Source organism: Callospermophilus lateralis, chromosome 9, assembly GCF_048772815.1.
Source record: "Callospermophilus lateralis isolate mCalLat2 chromosome 9, mCalLat2.hap1, whole genome shotgun sequence".
Lineage (NCBI taxonomy): Eukaryota > Metazoa > Chordata > Mammalia > Rodentia > Sciuridae > Callospermophilus > Callospermophilus lateralis.
The window spans coordinates 107,405,997-107,433,089 of NC_135313.1; the positions used below are offsets into that span (position 1 = coordinate 107,405,997).

General features: G+C 39.5%; 1 protein-coding gene across 1 annotated transcript in view; it reads right to left on the reverse strand.

The window, feature by feature from the left end:
• The window catches only part of Nckap5 (NCK associated protein 5), a 795,495-nt gene that overhangs the window by 164,941 nt on the left and 603,461 nt on the right, over positions 1–27,093 (reverse strand). The window contains exons 8-9 of the mRNA XM_077110321.1: positions 23,405–23,443; positions 14,695–14,814 (exon numbers count right to left, since the gene is read on the reverse strand). Of these exons, the coding sequence (XP_076966436.1) occupies positions 14,695–14,814; positions 23,405–23,443 (159 nt within the window). The remainder of the gene's footprint in view (positions 1–14,694; positions 14,815–23,404; positions 23,444–27,093) is intronic.

Here is a 27,093-nt window from a genome sequence, read left to right on the forward strand (position 1 = left end):
GTATATCAGTGACAAATCCTCTGAAAGGGAAATGAGGAAAACTACCCCCTTTACAATAGCCTCAATAAAAAAAAAAGAAAACAAAAATTTGGGAATCAACCTAATGAAAGAGGTGAATGATCTCTACAATGAAAACTACAAAATGATAAAAAAAAAGAAATTAAAGAAGACCTTAGAAGATTAAAAGATCTACCTTGTTCTTGGATAGGCAGAATTAATATTGTCAAAATGACCATACTACCAAAAGTACTATACAGATTTAATTCAATTCCAATCAAAATCCCCATGACATTCCTCATGGAAATAGAAAAAGCAGTCATGAAATTCATCTGGAAAAATAAGAGACCCAGAATAGCTAAAGCAATACTTAGTAGGAAAAGTGAAGCAGGTGGCATCACTATACCAGACCTTAAACTATACTACAGAGCAATAGTAATGAAAACAGCATGGTATTGGCACCAAAACAGACTGGTAGACCATCGGTACAGAATAGAGACACAAAGACTAACCCACAAAATCACAATTATCTTATATTAGACAAAGGAGTCAAAAATATGCATTGGAAAAAAGATAGCCTTTTCAACAAATGGTGCTGGGAAAACTGGAAATCTATATGCAACAAAATGAAATTAAACCCCTATCTCTCACCATGCATAAAACTCAACTCAATGTGTATCAAGGACCTAGGAATTAAACCAGAAACTCTGCGTCTAATGGAAGGAAAAGTAGTCCTAATCTTCATCATGTCAGATTAGGCCCCAACTTCCTTAATAAGACTCCTATAGCACAAGAATTAAAATCAAGTATCAATAAATGGGATAGAATTAAACTAAAAAGCTTCTTCTTAGCAAAAGAAACAATCAGTGAAGTGAATAGAGAGCCTACATCTCGAGAGCAAATTTTTACCCCTCATACATCAGAGCACTAATCTCTAGGGTAAAGAACTCAAAAAGATAAACACCAAAAAAACCACAAATAACCCAATCAATAAATGGGCCAAGGAACTGAAAAAGCACGTCTCAGAAAAAGATATACAATCAGTCAACAAATATATGAAAAAAATGTTGAACATTTCTAGAAATGTTGAACTAGAGAAATGCAAATCAAACTACTCTAAGATTTCATCTCATTCCAGTCATAATGGCAGCTATTAAGAATACAAACAACAGTAAGGGTTGGTGAGGATGTGAGGAAAAAGGCAGACTCATACTTTGCTGGTAGGACTCCAAATTGGTACAGCCAATATTGAACACAGTATGGAGAATCCTTGGAAAGCTGGGAATGGAACTACCATTTTACCCAGCTATCCTACTCCTCAGCCTATGCCCAACGGACTTAAAAACAGCATATTATAGGGAAACAGCCTCATCAAAGCAGCACAATTAATAATAACTAAATTGTAGAACGAAACTAGATGCCCTTCAGTAGATGAATGGACAAAGAAAATGTGGTATATATACATAATGGAATATTATTCAGCATTAAAAGAGAATAAAATCATGGCATTTGCAGGTAAATGGACGGAGCTGGAGAATATAATGCTAAATAAAGTTAGCCAATCCCCCAAAAACAAATCCTGAATGCTTTCTCTGATTTAAGGAAGCTGATTCATAATGTGGTGGTGGAACATGGGAGGATTAGATAAACTCTAGATAGGGCAAAGGGAAAAAGGGGAGGGAAGGAAGGGTGAAGCCATGGGGGTAGGAAAGACGGTGAATGAGATGCTCATCATTACCCTAAGTGCATGTAGGAAGACATGAATGGTGTGACTGTACTTTGTGTACAACCAGAGACATGAAAAATTGTGCTCTATATGTGTAATATGAATTGTAATGCATTCTGCTATCATATATAAGTAACTAAAATTTAAAAAATGAAAAAATGGGGCAAAATGATAATAGATAACATAATTAAATAGCTATTACTGGTAACTCAACACATTGTACTAAGTACTTTACATATGCTAACTAACTCCAAAATATACACACCACAACCAAGAAATCACTATTATTTTATCCTGTCACAGAAGAGATAACCCAATCTAGAAAGAAGAAATTACTTGCCCAAGTTCCGAGATTAAGGGGTAACCAAGACAGAATTTGATCTCAGGAGTATTTAACTCCAAGCCTATGTGCTAGCTAATGTCATATGTAGTATTTTCCATAGAATTTAACTAGGAAGATACACAAGGATCCTCCCATTGGCAGGACTTCACAAGTCCAACAAGTCCTGGATGGCATTTAACAGGGACACAGATGCAACTATTACATTGGGTCATGTGACTTACTGAACACTTTCTATGAACACCTTCAAGGAAGTACTTATGATGTATATCATCACAAATCAGAACATAAAAACTTCTGATATGAACAACTATATGACTGTACATTAAATATATATTGAACAAAATAGCCAGATTCCATTTATAGTAAACTCTCAAAAAGGAAAAACTAATCCATGATGACAGAAAGCACATCAGTGGTTGCCTGGGGCTGGAGATTGATGGGGATTGGCTTCAAAGAGCATGTTTTTGGTAGAAAAAAGGGTGGTGCCAATGTTCGCCAGGAACAGGTCTGCATGCAGAATGGGTTTAATGGTTCCTCTTAACTAGTATAAGGACTAGGAGACTGATTTTGAGAAGTATAAAATTAATTTTACATGGTTTTTAGTGTTTCAGTAGTCTGGTCAGAGAATAGCAGCAAAATTTAGCTACTAAAATAAACAGTCTGGCAGCTCACTGAACAATCAATTGCAGTAATCCATCTAGATGCACAAAGGGCACACATGAACATCTCAAACATTCTGTTTTGCTATGGAATTAATGCAGTGAGCTATTTTTTTCTTTTTAGCAATGGACATAACATTGTAATGAGAAGACAATTTTGCATCTGAGGCATCCGTTTACAGATTACCTCTTTCATTTCAGCTTTCCTCGTTTTTTTATGGCAAATTCCACTGCAACCCTAATGGTAATAGCTTTTTGCACTCATATCATTATGAAATCTTTACGTTAATTCAAGGATCCCAATGCCTGCCTTGAATAACCATCAAATGTAATGATGAAATATGAGCAAAACGTACTTAAAAACATCTGTATGCATCTCATATAAGAAATGTATAATGTGTTCTACTTTGAAATTCTGATTATCTTATTATTAAGCAATATGTTTCCTATACATTATCCTTATTTCCTCCCATTTAATATTTAGATATTTGGGAGGAAAAAGCAATCGTAAGAATAAAAGCTGGAAAAAAATCTCTTACAGGGAGACTTGTCCTTTGAATTTATAAAGGCGGGTATTTAGATTTATAGCATTAATCAGTAAGGACATGAAAACGGGCCTTCATGAAGGAAATGATGTAAAATAGAATGTATTCAATACCATGTGAATGAGTAAAATGGAAAAGGAGGAGTTGTGGTCAGATCACTGGCATGCATTAAATCTTAATTTAGGATGAATCTTTTAATTAGGAAAGTTAAGATGCTTCAAAGTTTCCTGAAAATCTTGGAGTAACAAAGGTTTTGTTGTTGTTATTTCCTGTTTGTAGGTAAAAAAAAAAAAACTTATTTGCTCGGATTCCAAAGATTCTGTTGTCTAGCCACAGACCCCCACTCCTTGAAAGTTAACCACCAGATTCGGTAATGTCATCCACAGTGTTTTCAACGCACCCAACTCCAGCATACCTCACACACGTAATTCTGGTTGGAACATTCGTTCAGCTGAAAGCCCATAAAGACACAGTTAGAGCTAAATATCCCTACAGCATCCTTAGAAATAAAAATTTCCAGGGAATTCCCATAGTAAGTCAAGAACAAAGAGGAATTGATTTAATAAGTGTACTTTGGTCCTAATACCTCTTTCTCTCAGGCCAGAATCTCTAAAAAAAAAAAAAAAATCCTTGCTGAAAAATGGAGTCACATGCTATATCTCCCCTGTTCCCATGCCACCCAGAAGCTGGCTACCAGTCTCCCAGGAAAGGAAAGCAGAGAACTGCAGCATCTGTTCACTCCTGCTATATGACAGTCACTGCATGTTAGGTACCTTTCCATTGCTTTAATCAGATGGGAAATTAGGGTTCTAGGAATTTCAGGAACCTGCCCCAAATCACCCAATCAAACTATGGTGGGGAGAGGACTTGAATCCAAGGCTGCTTGGATCTTTGTAATCTTTCTGCACACAGTAGCTGCTTCTCCCCCACCCGCACCATCTCTGTGGTCTTCTGCAGCCTGTCTCCTCAGAGTTCAGTGGGTTCAGTCAGCCATGGTTCAGTCACCATGAACCATGTCCCAATGTTGCCTGATGGGCTGCAAGCACATTTCTCATGATAAGTTCTCTCTCTCTGTTACTTAATAATTTAGTTAAATTTCAATTTTTAAACTTATTATTTCATGGCCTAGTAGAAATATCACAATACTGGGAATCGGGACTCCTGGATCCTAGTCACCACTTTGCCCTGAACACACTGTGTGACCTTGGATCTGAGTGTCAGATAACAGAGGACGGCAGTGGGCCATATGATCTTGAAAGTTGAGATGTAAAAGGCCATGATTCTATTACACCTTGGCATAAACATGTTTCTAGGGCAAGTGTTTTGATTGTGTTACTAAGTTATCAGATTCATATCCCTATTCGGGTAAATATGTCTTATGCCCACAGTGGTGTTACCTATAACTCAGATTATTAGGGTACCGATCAAACCTATTTAACTTGATTTGTCCAAAGTGGAGCACACTGCCAACTCTAAACGGATGCTTAAATGCCTTTTAATTGCTTGATTTTTTCTGAAAGCAAATGCAATATCCTTTCCCTATGCGGGCCCAGGAAAAAGCAATGCAGGTGGCAACTGGAAATGAGGGCCTGCAGTAGGCCCGTTAGGCAGAAAGCTTTGCGCCAGAACCCTGGCTAAGATGCAGCAGCCTGGAGGGCCTTCATCTTCTACTTGTAAAAATCTCAATAAAACCCATGGGCCTATTTTGAGGATTCAGTAAGCTGACTACTGCTAGAAGTATGAAGCAACCTCAAAGCTTTATTTAACTTCAAGGTTATCTATTTGTAAAAGTCTATAACCAGTTCTCACTCTACCCAATTTCAGAAATAAACCTTGTAGCTTTGAGATAGCACATCCTAAGCTGACAGAGGCACATGACTACCTCCATAAAAGACCCCTGCACGGGTCCTCTTGCTCCTCTCACTCTGCGTTACTTTACAGGGAAGTCCTCTCTCCTGGTCCTTCTATGGGAGGTTGGAGGGGACAGGGATTTAGCAACTACAGCATACAGGAGGAAGTAATGGTGACACACCATTGTGGCCTGCCTCAGGTTACCAGAGTCAACAGTGGCAGAAGGGCCTGCGACATAAAATGGAAATGTCCCTCATTCCAGTAAGCCTCAGTTTAGGTAAATGATCTTTTAGATTTTTTTTTTTTTTCAGAAAAACAGGCATGAGTTTGGTCGTTGATTTTGAGACATGAGGTTGACTCTGATTGTTAGAAACTGACCCAGGTAAGGGACACAAACTGCTTTAAAGATAGGAAAGGCAGCAAGAATACAAGTATATGAAGATAACTTAATAAACACAATAACTGGCAATATTTCCTAGGTCTTCCAGTCTCACAAAAATGGCCTACATTTTCCCTTGCCCAAGGTTTCTATCAGGGTTTTTGAAAAATTGACTGGGGCCTGTGTGTGCTTCTGTATGCGTTAGTAAGTGAGAATAGAGACTATCTTTATGCTCTTGGAGCCAGTCCTGTCTATTCTGTTGCAGCCAGGCAAAAATGACAAATCAGTGGCATTGAGATATGAAAGCATCTTGCAATAGGAGTATTTATCTCCATCTTGCTGATCCTTTAGGGAGCTACCACAGACCCAGTCCTAGCACATCTCTGAGTGACTGCAGCAGCCCAGGCACAAAGGTTAGGTGTGCCTGGGCTAATTCACTTGCCTCAAGGGTCTGACCGTTCTAAGCAGCACAGGGCTTCAGTGACATGCTTGAGTTTCTCTCTGCTTTTCTGGGTGGGCTTTGCTAAGACATCCTGCATGCTTCTCTTTGTCTCTGTGGTGTCTACCCCATCCTCCTTTCCCCTACCTGGCCCATGCAGCCCAGATTGAGGACTGGGAAGATAGCCTTCTTCACTGCAGCCTGACAGGTTAAAGACTTGCCTCAGGGTCTCTTGGAGAGCTGCAGCAGATTGCAAATCACCTCCTGGTTCCTGGAATTGGCTCCCAAAGGTGCCAGGGCCACCCTCAGACAAGTGCACCCTCTCGGTAAAAGGAGGCGAAAGAACAAAGCCAGAACTACTTTTCAGTCCTGGAAACACTGGTCTTTCATGTCAGAGTTTGGGTTACTTAATCTTTTCGTGCCGGGAATAAGATTTCCCTGGTGTGACATCCACTGACAGCAACGGACGTTCCGCAACTTGCAGTGCCAAGAAATTAATGCTCCAATCTGCATAATGAAATCCCCAGGTAAGCATCGCCATTCCTTTTGCAGTACTTTCTGTACCCTGCATCCCCAAATTCTCACATTTATCCAAACTTCGTGAAAATGTAACACTAACAATTTTTAAACTGGGGGAACTTTTAAGGTTTCTATGATAAACATTTACTGCACAAAATTTAGAAAATCCAGGCTAATCAGGTTTTCTTAAGTGTTTGAAAAATGGGAAAAAAAAAATACACGGCCTGAAATGCTGTATGCTACAAGGTGAATTTCCTGAATTTACATTTCAACCACTTAGTCTATTGCCATATAATGTTGATTTATGTTCAGGGTTTGAACCTCCATTTAATATTAAAATCCTTAAAACAAACCTTAGACCCAGAGACTTCTTTGTTTTTCATCAACTTCTCTAACTAGATTTTTCCTCAAATAAAAAAAGATAGACAGAATTGTTCTTGAAGGTCACAGTGACACAGATTTCAGCAAGCATGATGCTCCTCGGGGATTCTGTTTCTCTGAAGAGCTCAATGAGTTAATCTGATGTTTTGGGAAGGACATGGGAAGGCCAAAGAAGACAGAATCAGGATAAAACAACTTTGTAATTGTATAGCTATAATCAAAGCCACGACCTGGGATTAATGTGAATATGTATATATATCCCACTACTAAATTTAGTCCTGAGTTTAGTACACAAATTTTCAGAACCGTGCTACCCTATAAACTCCTGCTCTTCCTTTACAGTCTCGTTTAGCTGTCACCACCTTCCAGGAGGCTTCTATGACGTAGCAGATAGTGTTCATTGCTGTTTCTTCTGAGGACTTCCAATGGTAGATATTTCTGCTGCATTTACTACTCTACTCTCCAATCATTCGTATCATCTGTCTCCTGGTTAAAAAAGTGACCCCTTTAGGTCTGGTACTATGTTAATCATCTCTGTGTCCTCAGGAACTCTGAGAATGCCATGTGCGCAAGTAAGTAATCTTTGTTAAATAGTAAATGGAGTAATATTTGCTGGCTGTGTTATGAATCCAAATGGGAAGCCTAGTGGCCAACTGTTGAGAGCACATGCACCATGCTTTAAAAACCCACCCCCATGAGAGTAGAGAAAGGTAAACGTGTTGCAGGCCACCCCTCGGCCACAGAGGTTTTACTGGCTTTCTCAGTGTGATGAAGCAGCAGAAAGAGGTGTCAGACAATGATTAAACATTGGAAGGGTACAATACACACACAAAATTCTGCAATTCCAGCTGCTTTAAATTTCTAAAGCCATGGCACTGCCTAACCAGCATCCCCCATGTGGCCACAGTGAGCTGGAGCTGATGACAGAGCACATGGCCTCCTTTGCTCATTACCTCACCTGGCTCAGCCCCCACCCCCCCATCACACTGGATATTAAGACACATGATTTTATACTGTTTGAAGTGAGAAGAGGGTTTATGTGGACCCAATCTTGTGCTCTTGAAAAATATTAATACATATTTGGGATTTATCTGATTGCAGAACAGGATGTCAGGTACCTTCCATTAAATAACTTAAAATTTTAGGGACAGGGTGGCTGGGATGGGAAACATAACACCTGTAATCCTAGTGGCTTGGGAAGCTAAGGCAGGAAGATCACAAGTTCAAAGCCAGCTTCAGTGAAAGTGGGATAATAAGCAACTCAGTGAGACCCTGTCTCTAAATTAAATACAAAAATGGGGATGGGGATGTGGCTCAGTGTTCACAAAGTGCCCCTGAGTTTAATTCCCAGTATCCCCTGCGAATATAAAACAAAACTCATACCCCTGAAACCATATGGGAACATGTGTCCCTCTGGCCAAAGACATGCCCACGTAATGTCATTCCCTACAGCTATAGGAAACCCAAAAGTGTAAGATAGAACACGTGTTCCAAAAGGAAGAGATAAAAGGAAAAACTAAAACAGAATAAGCAACTAAAACAACAATAAAAACCCAGAGCTCACTTAAAATGTGAGATAATTTTCCCTAATCATCCAGACTTCAGTAAAAAAACACAATATTTCAAAATCTGCCTTCTTCATCTTGTGGACACAATGCCTTCACTTATATCCCCTTTTCCTTCCCTGGAAGTCACTTCATTTGTGCAGCCACCTCCCTCTACCTCCTCCGACACGAGTGTTCCCATTTTCTTCACAGGTTCACTCAATCATTACTTCACATAACATTGAAAAAGGGTCACATTTGTGCAAATTATGTATCAGAAGGATCCAAAGATCAGTAAAATCAAGAGTCACCAAGAAAATAAAGGTCCAAGCAAACAAAAAACATCATAAAAATCATACCTTGATTTCCTTATAACAGACAGCTGCACCTTCTAGAACACCTGATACTCAGCTGATCATAGCACAGCATTCAGTCAAGATGTGGGGACTGGACTTGTTTAAAAACAAAACAAAACAAAACAAAACAACAACAACAACAAACTCTCTGCTGATTTTGGAATGAAGAGCAAACGTGTATTAAAAAATCACTGCAGCATTGTTACAAAGTAACATCCACATACCACTGTAGGCTGGGACAGTGAGCAGAATGTGCCCAGGAGATTGAAGGAGGAGGGGGGAAGGCACTGTGCTCTTATTTTAGAAGCATTTCCAGAACATATGAATTTAGCAAAAGGACTGGAAGGAGACAGACCCTCTGGAGTCTTTGTGCAGATCTGGCATTTATTTATATTCCCTTGTGCACCCAGCCGCGTGCTTCCCCTGCTGGTCCTTCTCCAAAACCCCATCCAGGCAGAGTTAAGCTTCCACCTATCTTTGCCCACCCCTGTAGCATCCCAGGTGTCTCTTTGACACATTACTCTACTTTCATGTTTACTGGGAGACCACAGGCTCTTGAGGACATGTGCTTCTGCACAGAGCGCCCCCCAGCACTGACATACTTCCAGTGCTCCCAGTGGGTTATGAATGAGGGTGGGGGTGGAGTAGCACTGGGAACCCAGAAATGACATACAAAATGGAACAGTTGAAAGGAAACCTATGTCATGCTCTGTGGAGGGAAAGTATTTCTGCTTGGTTAGAGCAAAGAATTTGTGTTAGGGAAAAAATAAGAAAAGAAATATGAAGCTCTTGAGGGTTAGGCAAGTCTACGGAGAGCCCTGGAAGCATTATGAAGAGGGAGGAAATCCCCTTTTGCCCTAACCCTGAAGAATCTTTCACGTCTTCTGCACTGCTCTTATTTGTGTCTTGTGTTACCTCTCATCATCTAAAGTCCTACCCTCCAGGAGCTGTGTGATCTCTCAAAGTGTCCCTTACCTTTCAGAGAGGCCACTTTCTGCACCTCTGACAAGTTAATATCCTGTCCAGTGCTTTGTGTGTGAGACAGAATCCCTGCTGCACATTCTCCATGTTTTCATGTCTGACCGATGCCCATAATGAAGCCACCAAAGCCCTCTGATGACGCAGCATGGCAGATTCACTGCCTGAGGATATTCTGCCATCTGGACCCTGGTGTTCCTCAGCATCCCTGAAGCAACACAGAGCTGCTATTCCTGTCACTCCAAGGGTCTTTGAAAATTAGATATCACGTTTGCAGGGCAGGGCTGGCACCTCTCAGGTTGGCCACATGAGCAGGTGAGGGGCAGAGTTTATCAATTCAAGAAACTCATAAAGCAAGCATATATCCTAGCAGGTGAGAAGCCAGGCAGATGCTCTAAGCTTGTGTGGATTTTCTTGCCTCATCTCTTGACTCCTTCTTAGCTTATGGCTCAAGAGAGGACCTAGTGGATCAGAATGAAAAGCCTCCATTGTCAGAACTCATGAATCACTGAGCCAACCTTTATCTTCGCTTTCACTCCCCTGCCTCTCTTCTACTGCTTAAACCAAATTATCATAAAGCTCTCTTAATGATCTCCTCTTATCTTACTTCAACCATGTATATTTGAAAATACCCAAAAGGCAAATATATAGACTTTTCTGAACAAAATACGCACACCAAAAACTGTATAATGTGTCTAACATTTTCCAATTTCTCTGAGTGATCATTAAAAAGGTATCTCCATGTTGGCCATTCACTTGACTGTTTAGATCCAGATAGTCCTGTGTGGTGATGTTCATTACACAGTGGCAACAGCAAAGAGTATAAATGCCTGTGTGTATTAGAATAAAACAATTTAAACATTATGAATTGGGCTCCCAGGTGCAGGGGATTGGCACAGATACATATAAGTGGATATATGGTATTCTCTCCAAGAAAAGTATAATCTTATTGGGATTAGAACCCCCTCCCAATTTTCCAGAAAAAAAAATTTATATAAGTATTAAGCCATCACCAAGACTACACTGAGCATGTATTATGGACAATGAAGAAATGCCACACTCAGCCTAGGTCTACAACAGATTACTACCAGGCTGAAATGAAAAGTAATCAAGAAACCCCTAATTACTTAAGTTGCATTGGATGACTGTCCTTGTTACGAGAGGCCAGGATCCCATAATCCCACACAGGCCATGGACTGTGGCATGGACTACCAACACTGCATGACCTCCAGCTGGGGGAAAGTTCAGAGAGGACCGCCATAACCCTGAAAGATCCCCCAACAGGGCAGCACAGGCTGGATTTCAGAGATGGGGATGTACTGCTTATGAAAAGGTGGTGGGCTGAGTGTGGGGTGTCCTGCCAAATCAGACTCATGGACAGATTTACACTCTGAAAATAATGATTCAGAGGAGGAGAGAAATGAATAGGATTTAAAAACTCTCTCATTTCATTTGAAATATAATATAAAACAAAGCACTAGCAAAAAGAAAAAAAGTACTCTGAGAAGTGACAGTATATTTTTGCACCTTGGTTCTAAGCTGCGAGACACTCCACTGCTTATGTAAATGATCTATAACATTCTTTACTTTCCCTCTTGGCCTATGGATGTGGGTGTAGGACCCTTTGAAATATCAGATCAAAAAGGAAAGACCAAAAAAAAATACTGTCTTAGTATGAAAATATGAGAAGAATATCCTATCAGGACAATGATAACACAGTGTCCAAAACAAGACAAAGGCAGAACACATAGGTGAGGGGAAATGTTAGATGCCACAGACCAGGAACATTTCAGAAATATGTGAATATAGCAGGCTCTGCATGGTGATTGCACTACAGAAGACCTTCCAATATGACCTGGTCACAGGTGGACCAATCACTCTGTCTATCAAAATGTCACTTAGAGCAGGAAGTCATCAAAATGGTCCTCTTGCTCATTCATGTTCCACACAGAGGGAACATGGAGGTGACTGTCAAGAAGGAATGGACTTGACTGCATGAGATTTCCAGATTTAAATCCTAACTCTGGCAATACCACCTGTGTAACTAAGCTTTTCTCTGTGTCCCCATCTCCACAGTGAATGCAAAGGTAGGGTCCTACCTCATGGGACTGTAAGAAGTTAAATTAGCAAATGCTGTAACTGTTGAAGAACAGCACTGACATGTGGTAAGCACTATGCATTTCAATCACATTTTTGGTAAGGCCAAGGCTACTTCTTTGCCTAGAGATCCTATTATCAGAGTTTCCATTAAAACCATAGGAAGAGCAGTTTGCATGCGGAATCCCTCTACATTTAGTATGATCCAACAAATTTGGACAGGCAGATACCTATATTTATTTTGGTCATGAACACTGATTTTTTTAGTAACTTGCCTTTAAATACTTTTGAAATATTTGGCTTTGTTTTTTTAGAAACAATTCTCATTTTGCATCATAGTTCATTGGCTTATATACTGTGTTATGAAATTAATTATTAATTTCTTAATTACATGTTTACCATGACAAGTATTCCTCACATAAACAAATTGAGATACAAACATAACTCATTCTTGTTGGGCATTCAAGCCAATTGGTAAGAGAAGTAAATATGATTAAGTAGAGAGCTTTTCATTAATTTGCCAGCATTCATTAAGTTGAAGGTATGGTTCAGTATGATTTGTAAGAGGGAAAAAATGTTGAGTATTGGTTAATCTGACTAAGTAGATTCAGTATAAGATCAATTAGAGACCCCAGTACCTGTAAGAATATGACTTTTTAAATTTTATTTGCTGTACTGGCTTATTAATTCTTTGGATCTAAGCTTAAATTGTGATTTTAATAGAGGGACCTCCAGTCCCTTTTATTTTGAGATAGGGTCTTGCTAAGTTGTTTAGGGCCTCACTAAGTTGCTGAGGCTGGCCTTGCATGTGTAATCCTCCTGCCTCAGTCTCCAGAGTTGCTGGGATTACAAGTATGCACCACCATGCCTGGAGAGGTGTTCTTCTTAATTTAATTTGTTATCACTCATTCTCCTAGAGATATCATTTTGAAAATTGAAATCAATACAGAAGTTCATTACCAATGTAAAGGTTTTAATTTTCAGGTTAGTCTCCTCTCTCTCACCTGTCCCCATGATGAAACTGGCTTTGTGTTTGAGGGCAGGCATTCCACTTTCTATCATTCTTCTTCACATAACTGTTAACAGCCTATCTGTGATAAATATTATTTAAACCAGAATGGCTCCTCAAAGTGAAAACTATTTAAAGAAGAGAGTACAAAGTTTGTTGACAGAAAATACCCGATCAATAAACACCGAGTTTTGTTGCAAGGATATACATCATCCTCTGCCATTTGAACATGGATTAAAGAAATTCCTGACAGCCAATTAAAAAGCTTAAATATCTACAGCACATGTGTTTACTATGCACATCAACTATTCATGATTCATAAGTAGGGACTGCAGATCCTTAAACAATATTCCAGAAAAGCCTTAAGTTAAAACAGGCGAAACAAGAAAATTTTTGTGAAGATTTAACAGCTGTTAAGAGTAATTATAATATTGGATCTTGATTATGAGATTGCAAAAGAAACATGACTTTTTACAAATGCAAGATCCCTTATGACAAACATTTATTGTGATTGGAACCAGGAAATAGAATAGAGATAAATGACTTCCCTCTCTCCCCCACCATAATTTTTGAGTCATAAATTATGAATTATGCTCTAACAGATAAAGCAGAGAGGAAATTAATTTAAGAGATGAGATCTATTTTGTAATTCAGAGAGCTGTTTTATTTTAATTTGGGGGGCAAATTACATTTTGATATTCAGCTTTACCAAACATCTTTCTTTCTCTGAAATGAATTGCAATTTCCCATTATTTCTCTGAGGAGTCGTAAGATGTTCATGCCAAAATTTGGAGGGTAAATTAGTTACAAAGTCTGGGCCATTTAGAAAAGTACTGTCCAGGAGTGCTTTCTACGATGATGAAAATATTCTACTCATGTACTGTCCAATTTGAATATCTGGACTGTAGCTAGTTTGACATATGAACATAGAGTTAATTTCATGTCAATTTTATAAGGAAAAATTTAAATAGCACTCCATGGCTATTGGTTCCAGTGCTAGGCAGTGTAGTCTAGATGATCAGAGGGTGCAGAAGGGCCTTCCTTTTGGCCACCTGACCAAGCAGCTGTGGGTTGCCCTTTGTAAATTGCACAAGGCGCCTGTGAAGTGTGAGTGCACCCTCTGACAGCTGAGTCCAGAACAGCTCTGAGAAAAGCTCTGAGGGACTTGTGTGAGCAAACATGCACAATAATAGGATCAGAAAGATGGGAAACAGCAAAGCTTGGCCCTGCAAGCTCCCTCTACCAATTCATGTGTTTCCCGGCCATGGAGTGTATTCCTCAGTGCTTTGTCAGGGACAACTTCAAAAGGATTCAACTTTCCATGTTATGGAGGAGAATGAAGAAAGAGTTCAGTTAGAGTAACTAAAAGACCTGCAAAAATACTGAGATAGAATCCAGGAAGTGCAGTGATGTGAAGAGGGACTCTAAAGAGAGAGAACGATTATAGAAAAATAAATCCCAGTTGTATTTTTTATTATGGAGAATTGGAGATACAGAAATGTGCTTTGTCATTACATAAAACTCTCTCTTGCTTACCATGGAAGGCATGGTTCCTAATACTAGTCCCCAAAGCTCTCAATTATTTCCTAAGTTCATTCCATGGTTCCACTTAGTTTACTGGAGGACACCCTTGGATTGTCTCTTTTACCTGTGTATTCTTTGTTGGTACATTTCTTTATCTGCATGTAGCTTTCAAAAAAGTCAAGAATCTAAAAGATTTTCAACTTTAATGACATCTCCGGAGACAGGGAAGGATTGGAATTTTGGTACACTATGCCTTGCCTCTAGAGATGCTGGTGATTTTTGAAATCAAGTAACTTCCTATCAATAGCATTTCAGCAGCAAAGACTGTTTTCCATGTAAACACATACCTGCAGGAGCAGATCAGAAGTTGGCCGGACTCGCTGTTGGAATAGGATGCTTAGTGTTCGGTTCTGTTGTTCCAAATCAAACACTCTTGTTTTCAACTTTATACACTCCTCCCTTAGATCCTACAACAAACACATTGAAAGGGGGGGAAATGTCTATAATGGAAAGACATCTTTGCATATTATAATCATATTTTATACATTTCAGACACATTAGTAAAAAAATAGGATTTTTATTCTTCAAAGTCCCCCCAAATAAATCACAAACAACATTTTCTTCCACAGGCCATTGTTTGATGGAATTATTATGTGCAGAGAAGGCCAATTTAAAAAAAAAAAAAGCACCTTGAAATCAGAAGTGCATTAAGGTAGCATGCTATTTTTGAAGACGGTAAATCTTAGCGATATAAAGTCAATTTAAGTTTCCACCTATATATTCTGCCTTTTCACTGTCTTCATGAAAGCAATCACAAAGCACAAATCACAAGGACAACAATGTTTTCACAATGAATAGAGATTTGATGAACTAAAGAAACTATCACTTTTGATGGAGTCTTTCGATGTCATTTGTGGAAATGAGTTGAGATGCTTGGCGCCTTGGCTAATAGAGTCAGCGAAGCATTTAGTGGGAAAGGGGGTAGCTCTGAAGTGAAGGCTTTTAAAAGGCACTTACAATTTGTCCAGCCAGTGGATTTACATATCTTTTGGGGGCATTTGGGTCTCAGTGCCAGAGAAGAAATACAGTCAACCCACCGGGGCAACTTTTCAGAGGAGCTAGAGTAGCTCTTTTGAATAGTGTATTCCCCAGTTCACAGGTAGGGAGCTGACACTGGGGAGCTTTAGGAACCCCACCAGGGAACTGCCTTCCTATGGCATCTGGGATAAAGGTATTTGTGGGCTTAATTGTCTGCACCTTCCCTATGAGGTTCAAGACAGACTCAGTAGAATAATGCCTTCAAAAGCGTATCCTTTTCTACATTTCAGACTTGATTTTTTTACTATTTCCTAATGTTTTAAAAAAATGTATTCTGCTCTTTTGCTTGTGGTTCCTGAAAGCTCTATACATTCCTGCTATCCTCTCCTATCTGCCATCAATTTCTCTTCTCATCTCCTTCTTCCAGACCATATTTGGCCAGCTGATTGAAGTCCACTTCCAACTTTTTCCCCTCTGATACTTCATATGGTATCCCCCAAAGACTGCTCCCTTTCCTGAATTCTCATAAGTCCCATGTCTCCTCTGTGATATTTATCATATAATATTTATGTATTAATCCCATTTTTTTGTGTGTGGTGTAGTCTTCTCTTGTCAATTAAATGACCTTTCCTTCAACAGGCCAGCACAAGATACAAAACAAACAACCACACAAGCATATTGCTCTTAACATTCTTTTTCATTCCATCGTCTAGCACAGCACCATATATACTAGGAGCTTAATAAATGTTTGTAATTACTTTGCTAGAAGCAATGACAATGGTGGTTCTATTCTCCAGGGATAGGCATGATGATGAATAGAGTTCAAGTTTCTCAACACTTCTAGTTTGTGGATGTCTGTATTCTGCCATGGGGCAGTGACAGGCCTTAGTCAAGGCTCTTGCAAGGAAGGGAAAGCACCAGGTGACAGCTCTGATACCCAGGGCATGATGGTGGTCACAGAGGTGGGTGGGCCTGATCCACCACTTTGTATCAACCTAATTGTAAGGCTAGAGAGTTCTAATTGCTGAAATTGTACGTGAGCACACTCCATCGTATCCTGTAGGGTTAATTCTACTTCAAAGGGGCAAAGAAAGAGTTCAATGTGTGGCTCACTGCACAGTTTATATTCTCTTCCCCCTTTTAGCTAAATGGGTGATGTTCATGCATTGGATGTTTTCAAATGATTTGTTGTTAGAATGTAAGGGACAAAAAATTGAAATCATGTTTGGAATGATGCACCTGGGAACAAGGTCCAGAAGGGGAGAAGCAGGACTGAGCATTTGTACTCCGGGGTACTCATTCCTTTGGCAGAGGCCATTGTCAGGACCTACTTCCTACTCAAGTCACAAGGCCATGTTTGCTTGTTTCTTTAGAATTCAGCCTCTGTGTTTCACTTATGCTAATTTTTGTTCTTAGCATGCGTATAACACTAATTGTTTTCACTATTACTAATTAAGCAATTAATAAAACTTGACTGTGGGGTAGATAAATATTAATAGTACCCATTGGCTAGGAAAACACAGTCATTTTCATTTGTAGGTGGTGATATGGAAACAGAAGCATTCAAGTGTGGATTTGCAAGGAAAAAAGGGGACCTGAAAACAACAGCACTTGCAATTTTCAGCAGTAAAGCTGAGAAAAACTCAGAAGAGTCCTCAAATGAGTAAAATAATGATAAGAAAATATCCATATCCTCTACAGAGAATTTTTATATAAGTAGCCAGATTTCAACAGCCGTTAATAGTAAACTTAAGGCAAAGTAGTTCATTCAACTCGAAGTATAGTAGTTCTCTAGTTCATTAGTGGGAACACAGCCCATCCATTCTGAGAACTCTCAGTTTATCACTCTTTGCTCATCCAGCGCAGCATATGGCAGAGGGGACAAAGGAAATGTGATGCTGGTCTTACATCACCGAGAAACAAATTGAGCTGGCCTGAAAATTTGCAGACAGGAAAAAATTGTTTGTATTGTTTTAAACATTCTTACTATGTTCCTTTATGCTGCAGATGGTCACGGGTATGCCAGATCGTCACTATCCCATTACATCCCAGTCATAACAAAAACACACACATATGTTTGTGTGCATACACATAGGCACTATCACAGCGGACAGAGAGAGAAAAGCACCTCTGACTGCCATTGTGGTACCTGGAAGGGTAGCAGCTGGCTGCCTTTGCTTCCTCTGTGCTCACAACAGGAATCCGATGACATAAAGGAGCAGAAGACACATTTAGACTGGGTATGGGAGCAACTCTTCTGACCCTGTCACTTCCAGAGACAAGACCTAAAATAGCCTCCTCAGTAAAGCTTTAGAAATCAAACAACTCTCCTCTGTTTGGATGTCACAGTCTGGGATCATGACAGTAGGCGGGGGCTGCACCATCTGTCCCCTCTCACAACATGGTTTTTTGGTTTTTTTTTTTTTCCTGCTCATTCCTTAACTGTATCTCAGACATCAACAGGTAGAACTTGCCGAAAAATATAAGGCTATCCCTTCTTATCTCTTCTGTCTCTTCTGATATAAAAAGGGAGTGTGATGGTTAATTTTATTGTGCGGAAATAATGTCAAAGACTTCACTATGTTTAAGATCAATGTAATGGTCTCTGGGTTTGAGAAAGCAGCCAAGCCTGTTCTCTTCTCAATGCACATGTCACTATCAAACAGAAATAGAGACAAAAGGACGATAGCTGACCTTGAAGGGAGCAACATGATAGACAAATGTAAAGGGCCCCTGTCATCTTAATGGTCCCAAACCACAATTTCACCCAAATACAGGCAATGCAACTGCAATTACCTTGTAATCCAGGTAAGTTTCACCTGCACCTGGGCTGAAAGAAGATTCTGGACCCACTGTTATACAGGCCTGTGGGAGTGTAGTTACTTTATACACATGAGGAGTAAGACCATTACCGGCTCAAGGCTAAAGTCAATTTTTAAAAATGCTTATGTGCATGTAAGAATATTTCACAATAAATTCCACTACCATGCATTACACTTCTATCTAATAAGTTCAGAATTTAAAAAGAAAGAAAATGCTGATGGCTTAGAAAGAGGATATATGTTGATTTTCTCATAAAAGTCTTGTTGAAAACTATTTAAATCCGGCTTTATCAGGTAAGGTATTACAACGGTATCCTATTCAAAGGCAATGCCCATCATGGGAATATGCCATATTGGGGATGCCTGGGGATTAGAGGGCCTGGGCTCTGCTCCTTGTTACACACATGACCTTGATAGAGTAAATCATTCTAAATAGGCCTCAGCTTTCACATCGATAAACCAAGGCACAGCATACAACTGGGCTTTTCAAGAGATGGGATGTCTCACTGACTTCATGGATGCCTTGTCAAGTGTCAACCTCTTAGTTCTCTAGTTCTCTTTTTTTGGCAGTGGGGATTGAACCCAGAGCCTCTCGCATGTTGATAGGCAAGTGCTCTGTGCTACACACTCAACGCTTTTGAAAAATTTGAGACAGCACCTCTCCACCTGCCTCAGCTTCCTGAATAGCTAGGTAGGACTTCAGGCCTGCACTCCTGCATCCAGCTAGTTTCCTGAATCTTAATGGCCACCAAGTCTACCAGCCTCTTCTTGTCACATCCCAAGGAGATGTCACTGATACCTCCCACTCTGCCAAATGTGCTAAGGCTTCTATAAAATGAAATGCCATTCTGGAAAAGGCTGCTCATACCTTAGACTAACCAAAGACTTCAATACCAGATGCCTGAAAGGTATTATGTTTTCCTTTTTCTTTGGTACTGAGGAATGAACCCAGGGACATTTAACCACTGAACATTTCCAGGTTCTTGCTACATTGCTGAGGCCGGCCTTGACTCTAGAACAAATGTGTGACTAAATCAGGACAATGCAGAGGACATAGTGAGTGCTGTGGCATATGGGATTATGGACTTGTTATTCTCTGTGTTCATAACTAACCACTGGATTTCAATCCAGGTGTTGATTTCCATTGCACCCTTTCTTTCCCTGTTGACCTATGGTTAGGGAAAAACAGTAAATGAATGAATGGGATCATGGAGGCAGAATGGTGCAGTGGGTAAGAGGGTGTATGGACTCTGACACTCTGTAGTAATTGGCACACTGAGAAAAGTTTTTTCTTATTCCTGCCTCACAGGGTTGCAGTGAGAACAAAATAACATAATCTATTTTAAGTGCTCCGTGTAGGATATTGGATATGACTACTAGCCCAATAAATATGAATAGACCCTCTTTAGGGACCAGATTTTACATAGACCATTGTCCAACTGCCCCTTCCCCCAAGGGAAATATACAGGATGCTGGAGTTCTTTAAAGCTAGAGAATTGTTCTGCTTTCATCTGAATAACTGCACAGCTTGATTATATCACACACTAGCTTGATTCTATAATGGTGAAGAGAAAACATCATATAAATATTTAGTTACTTTACTAACAAGCAGATAAAGATGAGATTGTTGATTTGGAGGAAAATTAATTGTGGGGAAAATGCTTTTCTTCCAAGTCTGATGTTAATAGCAATAAAACATTGAAGAACCTAGGAGTTACATTTTCAGCAAATGTAACTGACTTAATGATGATAAAGTATATTTCAGATGAAAACAGGAGTTTAGCTTAGATTATTGATTTCACTGTCACTTGTAGACCTGGACCCATGATTTAGAGACATAAATAAAACTGAACTGGGCTTTATACTGTCACTTTACTGTTATTGATTGAAAGGGGTACAGTTAGTTCTTTTGAGGAAATCCACAGGTTTTTTTGTTTGTTTGTTTGTTTTTCCTTTTTCTTTGGTACTGGGGAATGAACCCAGGGGCATTTAACTACTGAACAACATTCCCAGCCTTTCCTATTTTTTTATTTTGAGACAGGTTCTTGCTACATTGCTGAGGCTGGCCTTGAACCTGTGGATCTTCCTGCCTTAGCCTCCTGAGTTGCTGGGATGATAGGCATGGGCCACCGTGCCTGAAGAATCCACAGGTATTTGAGATTAAACTGAATTATTTGAGCAGAACACTGTATGTACATATAACAAAAAAATAAGTGAGCGGGAATAAAATGGCTTTTTCCTCCATCAACATTGGTGGACTCTGTTATTCAGGATGGTGGTCCAGAAAAATTCATGATAATGCCGTGAAAAGTGAAAAATACTTTCTTATTTTCCTGCACGAGAGCTGAAGCCAGGGCAGGCTTGCCTGTGTATCACAAGTAATGATCCATTCTAAAAGAGTACAGTTTGCCTATTATTTCACATCAAAGATTTTTGTGCATATGTGCAATTTGGATAAATCACTCAAAATTTCTACTTTTAACTCTGTGCATACTACATCTGCATTAGAATTAGTTTTCTCATCTGCATTTGGAATGCATTTTATTTCCTATATTGTGCTCTTAATTAAATAGAAAAATTTTGTCTTTTTTTTTTTTTTTGGCAGCAATTTTACAGTCCCTATAAAAACCAGGAGGCACACATTTCAGCAGAACATGATTCTTTTGGAATCTCCAAAAGCCCCAGCATCTCTCCCTGCCTTGTGATGTCCCTGAGGTATGCTGTCTCACAGTGGCACATCTTTCTGTGTCGTACTGCTTAACTGTACCAAAGTAGATTTATCTGTTTACTAGTTATTACCTGGATTTGTAGCTACTTTTTTGTGGCTGACCTGAAGGGTCCCATTTTCCTTTTTACTGTACAAGACAACTTCCTTGTCTTTTTCCGAAGGTATCATTAAAGAGACAGGCATGGAAAGTCTTCCATCAGCTGTACACAGAGCTTCAACAGTGAGCTCTTCTGTTATGGTTTGGATATGAGGTGTCCCCTGAAAAACTCATGTGTTAGATAACACAGGAATCTCCGAGGTGAAATCATTAGATTATGAGGATCATCACCTCCTGGCTTAATCCATTTGGTGGATTAATCATTTAAATAAACTACTGGGTGGGACTGCAGGCAGGTAGGGTGTGGCCGGAGGAAATGGGTCACTGGGATGTTACTTTGGGGATTATATCTTGTCCCTAACTCCTTGAGCAATCTCTCTCTCTCTCTCTCTCTCTCTCTCTCTCTCTCTCTCTCTCTCTCCTTCCTGGCTGCCATGATTGGAACAGCTTTCCTCTGCTACTCCCCTCCACCATGATGGTTCTGCCTACAAAAGCTTCTGGAAGTCTCCTTTAAAAGATAGCTGGTATAAATAAGCTCTTCACTATCTTCGTACTCCTCGAACTTTTATTCTCCTGACAGAAATGTGGGTGTGATAACTGGAGCTAAAGCAGCTATTTTATGCTGACCTTGGACTGAATGTCTGAAACCACGAGCCCAAAATAAACTTGTCCTTCTTATTTGTTCTTGTCAGGTATTTTGGTCACCGTGAAGCTAACTAACATATCTCCATTCCTTAGAATTTTGTAATACAATGAACATAATTTTCAACAGGAGGAAAATAGGGATAAAGCCTTTGAAAGAGAAAAGACATTCAAATATGTTGTGGCAGAAATGGTCAGGTGCCTTCCTGATCTGATGCACCTTCTCCAGCCTCCTTAGGTATGGCTTAGTGGCTAAGACCTGTTCAAAGATTATGGACATTGAACTATGAAAGCTTCTGGAAGTTTCCGTTAGAAGATAGCTGGTATAAAAGCTCTTTACTATCTTTGTACACTTGAGACTTTAATTCTCCTGACAGAAATGTGGGTGTGATGATGGGGCTAAAACAGCTATTTTAAGCTATTAGGAGACTTTAGAAATGGGGGCTATCTCCCATGGAAAAGCAAGATAGAAGCCAGAGACATCCTGGAGTTAGAGCTATCTACCAGCCCTGTACTGACTCCATAGGCATTTACATGTAAGAAAGAAATAATATTTTAGTTTATTTAAGCCACAACTCTTTTGGATATCTGTCACAATGGAAACTAAGTCTAACTCTCCTTATAAAAGTAGTCAAACCTCTTCAATTAGGCAATATTAGAGTAAAATCTGAAGCAGTCAAAACTATTTGCAAAAGGAAACATGACACTTCGACAGAAGGGGTGGGAAAGAGGCCTAGCAAAAATGTTATCAAAATATCTATACATCACAATATCTATACAGTATAAAAATCAAAGTAATATTTAGGTATGTGCCTGAGAAGTTGTCAATTGCTGATAAAATTCTTTTTAATTAAAAAAAAAATTGGGAGAGCACCAACTGTGTTGTTCTCATGAGTCACATCATTCTGAGAGTGCTGCAGGATAGGAGATATCTTGCTGCACAGGAAGTGTCTCTGTTTCACAGAAAGATAAATCAGAACTAATAAAATCTGAGGGACCTAGCAATTAGCCTCCACGGGATATGGGGAAACACTCAGTAAAATTCACCAAACCAGCCAAATTTGGGCAAACGATGACCTGCGTTGATCCACTCTGCTCCATTAACATGGTCTTATGCTGTCTGAAGGCAGAACAGTGGGGGAACAGGAGGAGACCTGCTGCATAGCGGTTACCCCTTATTCATGTTCCCCACAGATGGACACATGAAAGAACTGTTCTACCCCGCCCATCCGTAGGATCATGCAGCACCCCAGGGTGGGGTACGGAACTGTCATCCCTGCCCTACAACAGAGGAACTAAAGCTCAGAGAAGTTAAGTCACTTCCCAGAACTCAAAGGCCTCTGCTGGGTTTTAGGCCCCATTGAATGCTGTCCCTAAGTGGACGTTCATCTCACAGAAATTGGAAGAATCTTCCCACATATTTAAGTTCATTTTTACTAAGTTAAAAAAAATATAAAGAGTCTGCTACTCCTTTGGGTACATCAAAATCTTTCATTTTCAAAAGGCTTCCTATTGCTTTACCCAGAGTTAGTACTTTACGATTCTATTGGTCAATTCATTGATGTCACTTCACGTGCCATCTAAAACACCCATGAATTTAACCAGAGTGAATAAATAGAGATGTATTGCATCTATCAATCACAATTTCTTGGTTTGACAATGTGAGTTGCATTTCTATTCACAGAAGCATTTTGAAAAAAAAAAAAAAATCAAGGCGGAAAGTGACCTACCTTTTGAGTGAGCAGAGCTTGAACAACTTGGTTGGCTACCTTTAAAAAAAAAAAAAAAGAAAAAAAAAGTTGCTGTTTATAATAATGAGACTTTATGCGCATGAACTGTAATTTACCAACAGATACTCCACAGCCCGCTGTGGCTAATTACCTCCTCACTTCCATCTTTTCCCTTTACTTCCAAAAGACCTGATTCTTTTCATAATAAGCCTATCCTTCCAGGTCATATTTTGCTATTTCCGAAGGTGACCTTGTTGCTAATTAAAATGGTTCAGCTGGAAAGATCATTCATACCTTGACTTTCACATTTTCATATTTGGAAAAAAATAATACCCTTTCATATGTAAAGTACCCCCAAGAAGGCTAAAAAAAAAAAACGACACAGTGCACAAAACATGATCCTAATTATCTGTACACAGTTGCAATACTTTGCTGATTTACAATGTCCTTTTCTTCTCCTTCTTATTCCCTTGCTGTCCCACTGTTTTGCTGCTTAAAATTACTTGCAAGAGGGAAAGCTGAATGGCCTCATTTGGGGTCAACACATTGTTTCCTCTACATCTCGATTCTCTGCATCCCCCCTTACGCCATCCTCTTGTGGTTGCCACCTGTAATAGAACCGGGTAGTTACTTCCTTCCTCTAATACCCATGTTTTCCTCCTTTCTCAGAACAAACTCCAAGGATGGGGTGCTGGGCAAATCCAACCACATTTCCCAGTCTCCCTGTAACTATGGGTCACCATGTAACAACACTTTGGCCAATAATATAAAAGCAGACTATTTGGGGGGGTCTTATAGGAAATCTAAAAAGAAGAGGACTTTTTCCTTTCTCTGTCTGGGACATGAAAGTGACATCTGGAGCTTCATTAGCTACCTTGACAGTGGAAGTAATATATTTAATGTATTTGGGTAGAAAAATTGGATAAGCCTGGTCCTGATGACGTTAAGGGGCTACATTGTTTCTGTCTGAACTTCTGTGTGAGAGAAAAATAAAAGTCATTATTATTTTGAGTTTCTTCCCATAAACTATCCAACATGATTCTTTCTGATGTACTAACAGAATCTTAAGTGTCTTCAGGTAATTGAGGATAGCGAGGAAAGCTGGGTCCATCCCAAGGAGGTGAGTCTTGATCAATCTCAACAAATCTCGACAATTCTAGTCCTTTTCAGCAACTGGTTAAGAAAGCAGGCGACACTGCTTGACCTCAAGGCCACATGTAAAACCAGTAACATGTCTCAGAGATTTCAAAGATCTGAAATTTGCCCTGGTGTGGTGGTGCACATCTGCAATCCCAGCATTTCTGGAGGCTGAGGCAGGAGGATTGCAAGTTCAAAGCCAGGCTCAGCAATTTAGCAAGGCCCTAAGCAGCTTAGTGAGACCCCATCTCTAAATAAAATCTAAAAAGGGATGGGGATGTGGCTCAGTGTTAAGCGCCCCAGAATTTAATACCTGGTACTGAAAGAAAAAAAATCTGGAATTTTATTCACATAGCTATTCATCATTTATATATATGTGTGTGTGAATGCAGATTTCAAGACACTTGAAACCAATCACCTACTAAACTTCACAGTAACCACAAAGCTGTGTACCTACATAGCTAGTGCTGGTAAAACTAAGGTAGACAAAGTATTCAAGTGGTGATTTTTTTTTTGGCCAGTATGTAAACTATAAGAATTCGTTAATTCAGAATTAATAACCAAGTCAGAATATTTAAATATCCTAAATATAAGGTACTTTTTCACAATAATTTCTTCCTTCATTTATTTAATAAAAAATATTCTAAGAATCTTCTTGCAAAGCTAGATGACTGGGATATAGTGGTATCTGGTAACTGGAATCAGGAAATTATAATTACAATTTTTAGAATTTGAGTACTAGGAATTGAACCCAGGAGTGCTTTAGCACTGAACTACGTCCCTGATATTTTTTATTTTTTTTATTTGGAGACAGGATCTTGCTGAGTAGCTCAGGCTGACCTTGAACAAAACCAAAAAAGGATGGGGATGACATTCTCCTGCCTAGGCCTCCTAAATCCCAGGCATGCACCACTACGCCCAATTGTAACACAGCATGGCAGATATGTGATCGCCATGGTAATCCTCACATCAACCCAGGACTATGCAGCACACTGGGCTTTTTTTTTTTCTTGGTGACAAATTTATTTTTGGTGTTGCTAAACTATTTGTGCTTGTTTCCCTGTCTAGTGTAGCAGAACAGATTATAGAAAGAATGTTTTCATGGAGCTTAATTGTTTTTTGACTCAATATTGACAAAATAGCACATCCTTCATGACAGTTGGCTACCAGCAAGTCTCAGAGAAAATTAAAACACAGGCTGTCATCAGCGTTTGGTTAGGAGGCATTCATACCGCAAGCAGCAAATGATGAGGGTCCCATTATCCATGATTTATTAGTAAACTGTATGCACAAGAGGGTTTTTTTGGTTTTGTTTTTGCCCATCGGTAGCTTTTCCAAATTTAACTTGTTTACATTAAGTAAAACAAAAAAGGCCTACACTGAAACTGACTATGGTTTTGGAGAAAAGGTATTCTTATTAATATTTGAGTGAAGCTCAAGTTCAAAAGTCTCCCCAAGAATTACCATGTACAAGAACAAAGCTGATGCTCCATTCTTCCTTGAACTTTTCATTCATAGGTGACCACAACAGTGACAAAAAATTTTCACTTCAAACAAATTGACAACAGCATTACTGTGAAAATGTTTTAGCTTTTAAACATTCATTCCAACTCATAATTTAAAGTCAAACAACATAACTATTCTATTGTTGGCAAATAAAATAAAGCAGGATGGAGCTAGTCATGTATTGAATCAGGAACAATGTAGCCAAGTTAATTCACACCATAAGTAATTTAGTCTTTTTTTTTTTAGTGTCAAACTTTGGATTTGATTTACATTCTCATAAAACTGCCGAATATCAATATTTTCTTTTCTTCCTCCAAACTGGTCTCACTTAAACCATTCTGTGTAACAGTGGTCACATAAAATAGCTCTATCCATGATTTAATGGGAGACATAGAGTAATATCCTAACTGTAACAGCCCACAGGAGAAAATGTGTTATATCTTTGCAATCCAAGTAGTTGCCCCACAGGCTTACAGACTGACACAGTTCCTTCTGGCGTGTACTTTGGACAATTGTTTGCTCTGCCTGAAAATTAGTTCGAACTAAGATACACTAATACATTATTTCTTTACCTACAGATATGGGATTCTATTACCCAAAAGGACTCACAGGCTCTTTGCAGAAAAGCAGGCAGGTTGCACTAATTCTTTACTTTGTACTGTCTATAAGGACAGTTTCCTAGGTTTTGTTTCTGCTTTTAACAGCTAAGCTTCCCAGATGCATCAATAGAACAGTTGTTTGGAGTTTGTGGCTGCAACCTCTAACTGGCTCACAAGATGATGTTCTGAATGAGCCCCTGCACATAATGCTCTAGCATTACGCCCTGAGCACTTGGGTTCCAAATAATCAGACATCAGCAGGCCCAGCTAATGAGAACAAATAACTTCCAGTGTCACCTGCCAGCTTTCTCTCCAAAGAAAGGAAATATAGCAGCTGGGTTGGGCCAGAGGGACGCGCAGGGCAAAGCTGATAGTCCTTAAGCCCCTGGCTTGTGTTGCAACCTTCTCAGGCTCTCTGTGGAGACTTCCTCTCTTTACTCTTAGGAA